The 12,702-nt window shown below is 48.8% G+C and overlaps 1 protein-coding gene across 1 annotated transcript in view; it reads right to left on the reverse strand.

Moving 5' to 3' along the window:
- MDGA1 (MAM domain containing glycosylphosphatidylinositol anchor 1) overlaps positions 1-12,702 on the reverse strand; it is a 197,477-nt gene that overhangs the window by 17,795 nt on the left and 166,980 nt on the right. The window contains exons 13-14 of the mRNA XM_030554282.1: positions 10,119-10,271; positions 9,001-9,135 (exon numbers count right to left, since the gene is read on the reverse strand). Of these exons, the coding sequence (XP_030410142.1) occupies positions 9,001-9,135; positions 10,119-10,271 (288 nt within the window). The remainder of the gene's footprint in view (positions 1-9,000; positions 9,136-10,118; positions 10,272-12,702) is intronic.

A 12,702-nucleotide genomic window follows, 5' to 3' on the forward strand; every position in this document is an offset into this window, starting at 1 on the left:
GGAGCCCTTCCCTCTCCCCCATGGAAGCTTAGCCTATTTCTAGAACCAGGCCCTTTGAAGGGTTCTGAAAGGTTTATCTTCTCCCCCACTTTGATTGTTCCTGTGTGTTGCACCTCTGCACCGGAAGGTCCCAGAAGTACTGGATACTAGCAGAGAGGAGAGATGTTGGGGCTGTTTCTGCCATGAGGGGAAATGGGCAGTACTATCCCTTTGCCATGAGGGAGCCTGTGCTCAGAGGTTGTCATGCTCTGCAGACTGAAGAGGCTGGGATAGAGCCGAAGGGGGAACGCTGACCCTTCTCAGGATTGCCAGTCACTTGCTCAGCAGCTGTTTGTTCCATGACATGTTCAGTTGCTTCCAGGAGAATTCTCCTCGGTGGTGCAGTGCAACACAGAGCCCTCCCTTGCTGCTTTGATAGCCGCCCCTTTCATCTCTGCCATAGGAGATAGCCAGGCCCTCGCTCAGTTCCCTTGGCTAGAGCACTGTGCTGGGGCTCGCTCTCAGTCGAGCTGAAACAGAAGTCTGCTTCATTAAGAGACAGAGGGTTCAAAAGAGAAGAGCAGTTGGAGAGAGAGAGAGAGAGAGGCTTGGCTGCTTCACTTTCAGGCACTGCCTTAGCTGGGTCTTCAGTCACAGAGTCAGAGGGTAAAAAGCTTCCTGAAGCCCCTGATGAGCAGGCAGAGATGGAACGGGGAACATACCACAGACCAGGATGAAACTCACTGATGTTTCACTGGGGAGGATTTGCTCGTGCCTGTTCTCTGCCTGTCAGCATCCTTCTTCCACCAGTTCCTCTAGGCCTGTGCTATGGGTCGCCTAATCGCATGGAGCTCCTGGCACACTCCACCTTGCTTTGTGGGTAGCAGCTCCCTTCATCTTCTGCCACTCAGCCAGCCGCTCAGTTGATGCACAATTTACACACTGGTTGGGCTCCCTGTGGTCTCTCAGCCCCAAGACCAGAAGCCAAGTGCAGGGCAGTCGCTGGGCCCCACGTCTGTAGCAGCTGGTGCATGGCAGACAGCTGGGATGGCTCAGTGCAATGCCCTGGCAGGCAAATAGTGGGGAGGAGCAAGTGAAAGAGGAGCAGAAGGGAGCACCTATCTTTGCTGTGGAACTGAAGGTGCTGCTCCAAATCCTTTCTGTCCTCCCACTCACTCCCCACCCTCAGCAGCCCATCAGAGGTGCGCCTTGCCAAAGGACTGCATGCCAGAGAGGGTAACAGTCTCATGGTTCAGTCCAAGGAGGATGTTTTTACATGTTCCAACTTGTTCTACTTCTGATTTTCTGCCAGGATCAGATTATGGCAAGACAGACCCTTCCCATTCTGGACTGCGACTGGAAATTCTGCAGGAGACTGGCTGTTCTGATGGGATTCCCACTCTGCTCCTGCAACCTCGAAAGGTTCAGATGTTAGGGTGCCTCTCCAACCTCTCAAAGCCTTTTACTAGCTGGGCAGCCACAATAGAAGCGATGGCAGTAGCTGCACCTGCATCAACAAGTTCATGTATTTTAGGATTTTTCATGTAAAAAAAATGCTAATTCTCAATGCACAATACTGCCTTCCTAAGGCCTTCTGGAAGAGGCAGAATAACTGGATTTTAGCCTCAGCAGCCAAAAGGCAATATTGTACTTTGATATGCTGGGGACATCCAGCTGGTGTTCTCCTAAGATGCAGCAGGAATGAACACTAGCACATATGGCTGTTCTGCTGAAAGATACCTGGATCAACTAACTACAGGATAGATGCAATCTTCATTGACATACCTATGTTGCTGGGCAGTGGCGAAGCAATTAAAGCTCCACTTAGAGAACAGAAAGGTGGCCTAGCAATATATAAGGGGAATGCGGCTGTGTAGGTAGATCTCCCTCCCACTTTCTCATTATTTCTCTTAAGTGTCTGATAAGTTTTGATTTCAGGGTTTGAATAATTGATGAAAACACCTCGTGCCCTGGAGAGGTGGTTGGGCTGCAGTTCTAAACAGCTGCTCAACCTGGTGCAAAGGTTCTGTAATCCTAAACCAGAAGGGGGTGGGGAGACAGCGTGGGGTCTCCTCTGAGCAGCTGGGGATGACTGGGTTAAGCTGCTTCCCACGAGGACACCCTTCATGGCAACTCGAAGTGAGCAAATGGTGCCAAAGGTTATCTGCAGATATTCACTGGCATTGGTAGGTGAATCTGTGTTGCCTGTTTCTACCCATTGAAGATTCATTTCCCACTGACTTTCCTGTAAGCGAATTCCCCATCAGGATGGAATGCTGCCAGACAGTGAATTGTAAGCAAATATGAGAGCATGTTTGAAGAATACAAATGCTGAATGTGTATTTGTATTTGCACTGGAAACTTGACGCTGTGGGACACCCTTTCAGTGTGGGGGAGTACAAGGGAGCCGGCAGGTCAGGGCAGATGGATTTATAATAAAAAGAGGGAGAGGAGAAGGGGTTTTAGTCACAGAATTAAATATCAAGTGAATCTTTTCTTTGTCCATGACGTGTTCTTTGGTTTTTAGACTCTAAGCTCTCGGGGCAGGCGACATCTGTAAAGTGTCAGGCACACTTTAGGTGCTGAATGCAAATAAATAACAATAAAAATAAAGCTCATCCAATCAGAGGATAGACACATACTAGTTATTGGGCTCAAGTTGGAGTAATCAGATTTCTCAGTCTGTGACATAAACGAGGTCAGACAAGATGATCTATTGGTCCCTCCTGGTCTTAATAATCTATGGTCCTAATTCAAAACTCATTGAAATCCATAGAAAAACTCAGATTGACTTCAGTGAAATTTGGGTCAGCCCCTATGTATTCAATCAAGAGAGTCTAAAAAACATAGTACAATATATGGTTATCTTGCCAGGTATTTATAATCCTGCTCCTCATCATAGCAGTTGAGCAACTTCCAAAAAATAAAATAAACAAGTAAACAGCTGCTATCAGAGTACATTGAAGTATAGCAGAGGACTGAATGCTCCTTGCCCACAGCAAACAACCCATGAACTGATATTTGTTTTCATAAAAATGTCAAATACATTTTGAACAACAACAAAAATCAGGAAAAGCCAGAGCCAATTTAGGGATGATTCGTGAACAAAAAAAAGGGTTAAATGTACTGAATAAATTATTCATTGCAAATTGTTCATTCAGCTCCTATTGCAACTTATTTCCCAAGAGCCTCGAGGGATGTGAATCATGCCCATTTGGAGAAATATGCCTCCTCTACTTCATCTCAATGACATAATCTTACATGATACAGTGCTGTGCCCTCTGGAGGCAATTCAACATGTTTTATTAAGATGTGTTATAGAGTGGGACCTCTCTTCACCCACTACTAAAAAACAGCCACCTGCAGGGTGGAAAGTAGCAGCTGTTTTTAACAGTGCTCATTCACACTGCACAACACAGGAAGTGATGAACACACAGGTCTACGGGATGAATTTACCCACCCTGCAAGCTGGTCAGGAGCCTGGAGGTTAACATCCTGAATCTTGTGACAAGTGCCCTGGGATCATTAATACCTGCAAATATCAGAGCCTTTGTTTCATCTGAAAGCTGGCACCTCTGTCTACCTAAGTACCTCTCTGCCCCTCATCCCCATACTGGTTTCAGTACTGACTCAAAAAGAACATCTCCATCTGAATCACCAGCATCACTTCACGTTTCCCTGGGACATCCAGCTAATGGCCAGGCCAGACCCCATTTAACTTGGTGACCAGACAGGATCACCGTCAGAGGTGGATTGGAATAACAGTGTCTTTAATACTCGTCAGCTGAGTTTGAGAGATGTTGGACAGACCCACGATAATAAACCTGTTCCCTGAACTTCAGGATAGGAGGAGGGGTAGTTCCCACGCTCCCTCTCTGAGGCCACATCCCCCTACTAGCCCAGATGCAGACCTCACATGGCAGCGACTAGTACTGGTAGTAAATGTACCAAAAAACCTGAACATTTTGACCCAAGCTAGCAGTGACATCATGAATCCGAAAGCAGGGGAAAAAAATCCCTTTCACTGATTGGATGAAAGTAGTCACATGACTGGCTATTCAGCCCCCAAGTACCTCCAATTTGTGCACAGTTACTGCTTCAGGAGAGAGGAAGCATTCTGGGCAGGAGTCTGGGCACTTGATTGTGCTAATGAAGCCATCTAGCATGGTGGCCACACATAATAAGGTGCTATGTCTCAGAGGAGCCAAATCCCCTGCTCTGATAGACCCCCAAACCATTCACCATCTGGAACTGCAATTGACAACACAAGTAAATGAAGGAGGTATCCCAATCTCCACTGCAAGCTCTGTGTGCATGGGTGTGTCTGGCAGGGGAGAAGACATGGTGCTGCCCTGGAACAGCGGACCATTTGCACAGCATTGCAACTGCTACTACGGCAGGAAGCACCATAGATAAATAGCTGTGAATCTTGATATGAGTAGTCATGGTAAGAGACACTGCTGCAGCTCCAGCAATTAATCTCTTATGCTAGTATCCTGCAGGGCGGGAGCTTAATGGTTAAACTCGTGCTCAGGACTCCTGGGTTCTAGCCCCAGCTATGGCACTGACTTATTGTGATATTCAGACAAGACTCTTCTCTGGGTCTCAGCTTCCTCTTTTGTTAACTAGGGTTAATGGTATTGAGCCCCCTCATGGGGTGTGCGCATTCATTCATTCATGTGGGTGAAGTGAAATGTAAAGGGATCCTTGAATGGAGACACACCAAAGAAGGGCTAAGGACAATTGTTTTCTAGATTTCCTTCTACTGCAAACAAGATGCTCTGCCACCCTGCATTGTAGAAAGGAGATTCCCTACCTCTAGGTTCCTTGGGGCATCTCAAGGTCACAGGATACTGGGAACCCTAATTCTGAGGGGGTGAGTGTGGAAGAAGCAACAGCCAAATAACTCAAAGGGGAATGGGAAGGGCCTCCAGAGAGCTCCCTTCCATCTCGTTCTCGGCTCAGCTGAGAGACGTTCAACATTGCCCTGCTCTGTTAGTCACTGAATATTTTATACCCCGGCTACAAACGCTCCATTTGTATTTGGTTTCTCTCTTTCGTCATGTCTATTATAAACGAGCAGGGGCTGGGAACTCTCCCAGGGAAGATTTGCCTGGATGGCTATGGATATTTTATAGTCAAATCGTGAGAGTAAAGCAGCTTCCAAGCTGTTGTGGTGGTGGTGGTGGTGGTGGGGAATAAAAGGTAATAAACTAGTTATTAAAAATAAATACATGTTGACTTTTACACTGCTTCTTTCCATGGTGGCAGAGGGCTGCATGGTGCCGCGGTGGAGGGCCAGCTGCTGGGAGAGGCTGGGACTCATATGCATGCTGGCCCTGGGCCTGCTGATATTCTTCTGGTCATGCAAACAGGACACAGGCTGGCACTGGTGCAATGGGCCTGTGCTAGCACTGGGTCTGGCACAGCTGTGCTGGCCAAGATATAAACACTAGCATGCGCGGTGCACATGGGGAATGGACAGCTTAGGGAGAGTGAAAGGAAAGTGGCTCAGACGTGCAGTGACTAAGTCATCGCCATCAGATTGTCAGGTGTGACGCATGGCTGGGTGGGAGGTCTCAGTCCCGTTCCTCATTTGGCACAACAGCTCCTAGTGAAGAGGCCAACGACTGAATGAACCGGAGAGCTGGAGCCCTGAGTGGGATGGACCTGCTCTGTGGCTGGATGACTTCAGCCTCAAGGGACATCCACTTGGCACCCTTCAGCAGTACTAAAGCTGCGGGCCTGGTCCCACTTGATCCCCTGATCGTGCAAGCAAAACTGTTCTTAGAGCGAGAAATATCAACTGGAAATGAAGATCTAACCACAGAGCCTTCTGGAAGGAACACGTGTCCTTAATGGGGGAGATTAGCTACTGCCCAGAGAGCCCTCAGGCTGGAGAGCTGCTGAAGGCAGGAGCATCCAGGGAAGGACAGGGTCCAAGAAATGTGGTGGATGCTAGTGGAGATCCCCAATGCTGGGCCAGAGTCCAGAAGGATGAGAAGAGGAGCTTGGTGATATGCCAGCACTGGAAGACTAGTCAGCTTCATGCGAGCAGTAGGGAAAGTGTACGTTTTAGCAGTAGGTCACCTTACAGAACAAGATTTGGCGAGACAGGCAGTGTTAGGGTTACTGGGTGCTCTGATTTACTGGGAACATACTGATTTTTCCCTGGTGTCCCAGCAAATTATACTGAAGCCAGACTGATTCGAGAGCACAGCAATGGGCACTGCTCTAAAACAGAGAGAAGTAAGTATGTGAACTCAGGTTTATGGAGGAATGCATTGGTGGGCCACAATACATGGGCCACAGCTCCAACAGACAAAGGGAGAAGCATTCTCTCTCCCCTATGACTCTATCTGGTCAGTCTGCATTTTAAAGAATTCACCCTCAGCTCAAACAGCACCAAACCTGAGAAATCATCAGATGCCATTAACATTAAACAATCCAGCCATCTCGCACAAATTTAACAGCCCCTTCGGGTGGCAAGAGGGGAGCGGGGACCAGACAGGGAGGATCATATTAAGTCTGAATGGAGAAATGAACAGAAGCTGAAAGATTCCTGAGGCTGGGGCATGGAAATGGAACCCAGTGGTTGTCCCAAATCTCTGGAGTCATTGAGATTTTCTGGCTTCTTAAAAGCTGGAGTCAACGCAGAAAGGGTTAAAATGTCAATGAGCAAAATAACTCCAGTGCATCCATTCCCATCTGCATCCATTTCATCCTCCCTCCAAACCAAACCCAGACCACCATGTTACATGTAGGTACTGAAAGGTTCCGATGGGAAGAGGGTCTTTGTCCTGCAGAAGGGGTTTCTTGTAGTGCCCCGTATGAGGTACAATGCCCTATGTCCAAACTAAGCAAGGCTGGAGGAGCTCTCTTTTCCCCTGCCACTCCTCCTTCTGCCACTGGTCTGTCTCACTCTGCGCTGGACTGATGAAGGGGGAAAGCCTTCTAAGATGTCTGGAGAAGGGCTGGGTAAAAACATACACTGGTCAGTCCACAGCAAAAGCTTCTGATTCACTCCACAGACAATTGTGGGTGACCTAATCAGAGGAGGTCAGGAGAGTCCATGCACAAAGTCATGCAAGTATCTCGTTGTGACCCAAGCTCTGTTGAGTGATTGGATGAGTCCAGCAGGCACAGAAAATCCCAGTGTGAAGTGGGACTGACATGGGTCTAAATTCTGCACAACCTACCCCTGAGAGCACCAATACAGCTCGGCTCACTCATGCAGCAAGTATGAGCATATTGAGATCCTGCTGAATTGTCACGACATTGAGTGCGGGGCAAAATCATAGACTCATAGGACTGGAAGGGACCTCGAGAGGTCACCTAGTCCAGTCTCCTGCACTCCTGGCAGGACTAAGTATTAGCTAGACCAGTGGCTCTCAACCTTTCCAGACTACTGGACCCCTTTCAGGAGGCTGATTTGTCTTGCGTTCCCCAAGTTTCACCTCACTTAAAAACTATTTGCTTACAAAATCAGACATAAAAATACAGAAGTGTCCCAGCACACTAGTACTGAAAAATGGCTTACTTTCTCATTGTTACCATATCATTATCAAATAAATTGACTGGAATATAAATATTGTACTTACATTTCAGTATATAGAGCAATATTAACAAGTCATTGCAGGTATGAAATTTTAGTTTGCACTGACTTCACTAGTGCTTTTTGTATAGCCTGTTGCAAAACTAGACAAATATCTAGATGAGTTGATGAACCCCTGGAAGATCTCTGCATACCTCCCAGGGGTACATGTACCGCTGGTTGAGAACCACTGATTTAGACGGTCCCTGAGTCCTCACTGAAGGTCCAGGGGTGGACACCTAAGTGACCGCTAGGACAACCTTCACCTCCTCATTGCTGTGAAGCAGTTCACAGCCACATAACCAGAATAGTCCAAGCCAGGCAGGAAGTGCCCAGATCCTGGACCCCAGCCTCTTCTGCCTCGCTACACACAGGAGTCATGGTGTAAGGGACTGGTCCCTGGAGTACATTCCATGCCATTGACCTCAGTGGCATTGAGGCAGAGCTGTTAATTAACCCCATTTACCAGAAGGCGGCCACACTCCTGTCTGGGCCATGATTTTTTCAGTCAGGCTCCAGTCCAGCAGGAGATTAATAACCCAGTGCACTGTGGGAAGAGTGCATCTATTATTCAAATTAATGAAATTAAAATCAAGAGGTGACAAATTAGCAATTACTCCCTGAGTGTATATAGAAACTCATTAGTGTGCCAGGCTCTTCCATGGTGCTTGCTAAGCACATGGGCTCCTGCTCCTCTGCCTGCTGAGTTGGGTGGGAGGAGATGCCCCCTCAGAACAGCTTTGCCTCAGGATACAACCCCCCTCCCCGCAGATCTGTTACTCTGGCTTCCATCCCAAAAACACTTCAGCAACCACAGAGTCCCATTTTCCCCTTATGTCCCACAAAGGGACAATACCCCCCGATACAATTCCCTCTGCACCCCTCCAGGCCCACAGTCTCTCCTGTGATATCACACCCTGCTGTCTAATGTGGAGAGATGGGAACACTCACAGCTGGCCGAGCAGGGAATGAGGGGGATTGTGGGATGGCTGCGGTATGGTGAGAGAACGAGAGATCAGATGCAAGGGCGTGATGTTATGCTACAGCGCAGGAGATAGAAGAGCAGGGGTGAGGGGCCACTGCAGGGGATGGTGATGGGTAGCAGGTGTTCTACAGGAAAGGGATGTTCAAGGGAGCACAGCCCTGTTTCATGGGGGATCACGGCATGGTGCTGGTGTGGTAGGGAGGCAGAGGCTCAGGGGCTGAAGGGCTACTGCCAGGTACAGGTAGGCACTGCAGGGAACTGGTGCCCTTGTCAGAGAAGGCCTTAAATGCAGGGCTCACAGACCCATTCAGCTCTGCACTGAGGCAGTGGAAAAGGACTATTTGAGGATAACAGAGAATCACAGAGCAGACATGGCTGGAAGACTGTCCCGCATAGAGGATTCCCACCCCAGGCCAGTGTTGCCCCTTCTCGGGTGACTCACCAATGTGCTTCCCATACATGTGGTAGAAGAAGGAGACGCAGAAGTACTTGCCGGTGATGTTGTACAGGGGGCTGATGAGCCGGGCCTTGTCTCCTTGCACCCGGGGCCGGGAGGCCTCAATGAACATGTAATAACCTACAGACCAAGAGGGAAAGGTGGGGAAAGGTAATGCACCAGGTCTCCCTCCCTGCAGCTCAAAGGAGATGCTGACAGCTTAGAACCAACATTTAGGGCAGGCTCTGACATGGAGAGAAATGCTGGGAGAAGGAGTCAGGCTAGCTCTTCTTATCCCTGACTGAGCAGCCTTTGCTTTGAAAACACCCAACCATGTTCTTGGCCAGTTGTGCCCTGCTGATCCTGCTCAGGTTTTTTCATCTGCCACTGGAGTATACTGAGGAGCGGCAACAGGCAGTTTGAGCTGGCATGGCAGAGGTCATGCTTTTCAAATTTTGGGATATGGGCGATGGGCGGGGGGAATTAAGTCCTTCCCCTGCAGCACTGAGAAGCCCAAATCTGACTGCTTTGTGCAGGAGAATTGGGGAGTGAAATGGACGAGAGAGGAAAGTGGATCTGATCACTCTAATTTCACTGTGCCCAGTTGAGTGAGAAGCTCCAACAAATTTGCCCTGGATGGCAAGATCTTTAAACAACAATATCAGAGGAGAGATTTGGTGGGCTGGTGGCCTCACTGGGATCCCTCCTTAAGATAACATCTGGTTGGAACCAACTTGGACATTCCTAAGTAATAGAGCAGTTTCCTACTTGCTTCTCCCTCTGTGACTTCAAAACAAGCATCAGATGGGACAAGGGCATTTGGCAGCAGGCAATTAGCTGGTAACGAGCTCTCACTATTTCTTTAAACAAAGTTGTGGGCGTTTTAATTGTGTATTTAATGCCAATCAGTTGCATGCAAATTAACCGCCTGCTCCCTGCACCCCATGCAGAGCAGACGCATGTGCTTGGAAAGCAGATCAGCACTGCATCCTCGGGATGTTGGGGATGGGGAGGCTGTGGGCTAAGGAGCCCCTGACAGGGCTTTGGCAAGACACAGTACAATGGGTCTTCATGCTCTCAACACACACAGAGCTGAGCAACAGAAAAACTGGAAGCCTGCGTACCTTCTTCTGTGCCACTGATATCTGTGGATGGCCCTGTGTTGACAGTGCGCTTGGGGTTCTGAGTCAAGGCATTCTGACGGGTCCAGTCAAAGTTGTCCATCTTGTCTTGCGTGAAGCCACAGATCTTCTCGTCCTCAAAGTGGCAGGTGTTATCTGTGGGCAGAAAAGGGGCTGATCAGTTACTGAGCTTCACCACGCCCCAAACCTGCCAGTTTGGCTTTTTCACCGGGGGAGAATGCACGAGTCAGCGTTTGGGACACTGCACTATAATGCTGCGTCAGTGCAGAAGGAATCCATTTCACCACAGGGATAGGTGGGCAGGGAACTAACCAGGGAGGAAAGCTTAATCAGCTTAAAAAACCCAAGGACTCCTTGTGACACCTTAGATACATCTAGCTTGAGTAGAGGATGTAATTGTCTACAACAGTGGAATAAGGGTACTAAGACCAAGGAGAAAGGAGAATCAGTAGGGTGCTCCATGGGGGCAGAGCTATAGAAAGGTAAAAGGAGAATTCAAGCTAAATAAACCAGAAAAGTTTTCTGAAAGCGATATCTGCTAAATCAGGGGTCAGCAGCCTTTGAGAAGTGGTGTGCCGAATGTTCATTTATTCACTCTGATTTACGGTTTTGTGTGCCAGTAATACATTAACGTTTTCAGAAGGTCTCTTTCTACAAGTCTCTAATATATAACTAAACTATCGTTGTATGTAAAGTAAATAAGGGTTTTAAAATGTTTAAGAAGCTTCATTTAAAATTAAATTAAAATGCAGAGCCCCCCAGACCGGTGGCCAAGACCAGGGCAGTGTGAGTGCCACTGAAAATCAGCTCGCATGCCGCCTGTGGCATGTGTGCCCTACATTGCCTACCCTTGTGCTAGATTGTGGAATCATCTCCCAGTAGAAGCCTCATCGCCAGGATATTTGAAACCAGACTGGACCAAGCATGAGCAAATGCACTGCAGGGAAGAATCTGAGGCCTTGGCTACACTGGAGAGTTGCAGCGCTGGTGGTGGGTTTACAGCACTGCAACATACTCCCCATCCACACTGGCAAGGCACATATAGCGCTTTATCTCCCTGGCTACAGCGCTGGTTGTACTCCACATGGACGAGAGGAATAAAGAGAACAGCGCTGGTGCTACAGCGCTGGAGTGCCAGTGTAAACAGCGATTAATCTTACTACGCTGTAACTGACCTCTGGAATTTTCCCATAAAGCTTTTAACTAAAGAACTCTCTTTGTTTTGTTGTGATGCCTCTCTTTGTTTTGTTGTGAACTTGGGGCTCCGGGAGCTGCTTATCTAAAAAACAAACACAGCTACTGTTTGCTCGAGCAGAGGCAGGCAGGGAATGTCCACAGCTAGTGTTTGCCTGAGGAGAGAAACAGCACGGTGGAGGAGGGGGGGAGGAAATCCTTCCGAGCAGCTGCTTATCTGGTCTGAAGGCTATTTGCATTTAAGAGTGAATGAGAGAGGGGTGGGGGAAGTGGTCGGAATTTGCAAGGCAGGAAGCTGACACAGTGTCGGCTCCAAAAATCCACTCTCTCTGTCTCCCCCACGCTCCCTGTCACAGTCCACCTCACCCCCCTCTTTTGAAAAGCATGTTGCAGCCACTTGAACGCTGGGATAGCTGCCCATAATGCACCACTCCCAACACCGCTGCAAATGCTGCAAATGTGGCTACACTGCAGAGCTGGTAGCTGTCAGTGTGGCCACACTGCAGCGCTTTCCCTACACAGCTGTACGAAGACAGCTGTAACTCCCAGTGCTGTACAGCTGCAAGTGTAGCCAAACCCTGAGGTTTTGCAGTAATAGATATAACAGCAAAAAGCCCCCTAGTGGAGACACAACTTATATTGACAAAGGAGTTCCTTTGCTTGCGTAGCTAAACCACTTCCCCGAATGACATAAAAGCAACATCGGCCAAAGGACTCTTTTGCTGATATAAGCTTCATCTACACAGGGGATTTTGCCAGCACAGCTGTGTTGGTTGGAGAGTGATTTTTTTCCCCCCTCACTCCTAACTGATACTGTTAAGCAGCAAATCTTTGTAGAGTAGACCTGGTGTGAAACAAGCTATACCAGCAAAAACACTTTTATGCTAATGTAACTGCCTGGACAGTTTTGTTGGTACAGAATTTTTTTTTAAAGTCATCTTCCTCCCCTAACTGACAATACTATTCCGCAAAAGCTTCTAGCATAGACCTGATGTTACATTGGCTCCCAGAGAGTGGACCAAATGGACCTAATAAGGCTTCTCCACCTTGAACTTTTATGATAAAGGACAGGCAGGGCCAGCTCCAGGGCCCAATGCACCAAGCGTGTCCTTGGGGCGGCATGCCGCGGGGGCGCTCTGCCGGTTGCCCAGAGGGCGGCAGGCGGCTCCGGTGGACCTCCTGCAGGCGTGCCTGCAGAGGGTCCGCTGGTCCCACGGCTCCGGTGGAGCATCCGCAGGCACGCCTGCGGGAGGTCCATCAGAGCTGCGGGACCGGCAAGCTGCAGAGCGCCCCCCTGTGGCATGCCACCGTGCTTGGGGCAGTGAAATGGCTAGAGCTGCCCCTGAGGACAGGTCCCAGGTCAAGGAGATCA

The sequence above is a fragment of the Gopherus evgoodei genome, chromosome 3 (assembly GCF_007399415.2).
Source record: "Gopherus evgoodei ecotype Sinaloan lineage chromosome 3, rGopEvg1_v1.p, whole genome shotgun sequence".
Taxonomy (NCBI): Eukaryota; Metazoa; Chordata; order Testudines; family Testudinidae; genus Gopherus; species Gopherus evgoodei.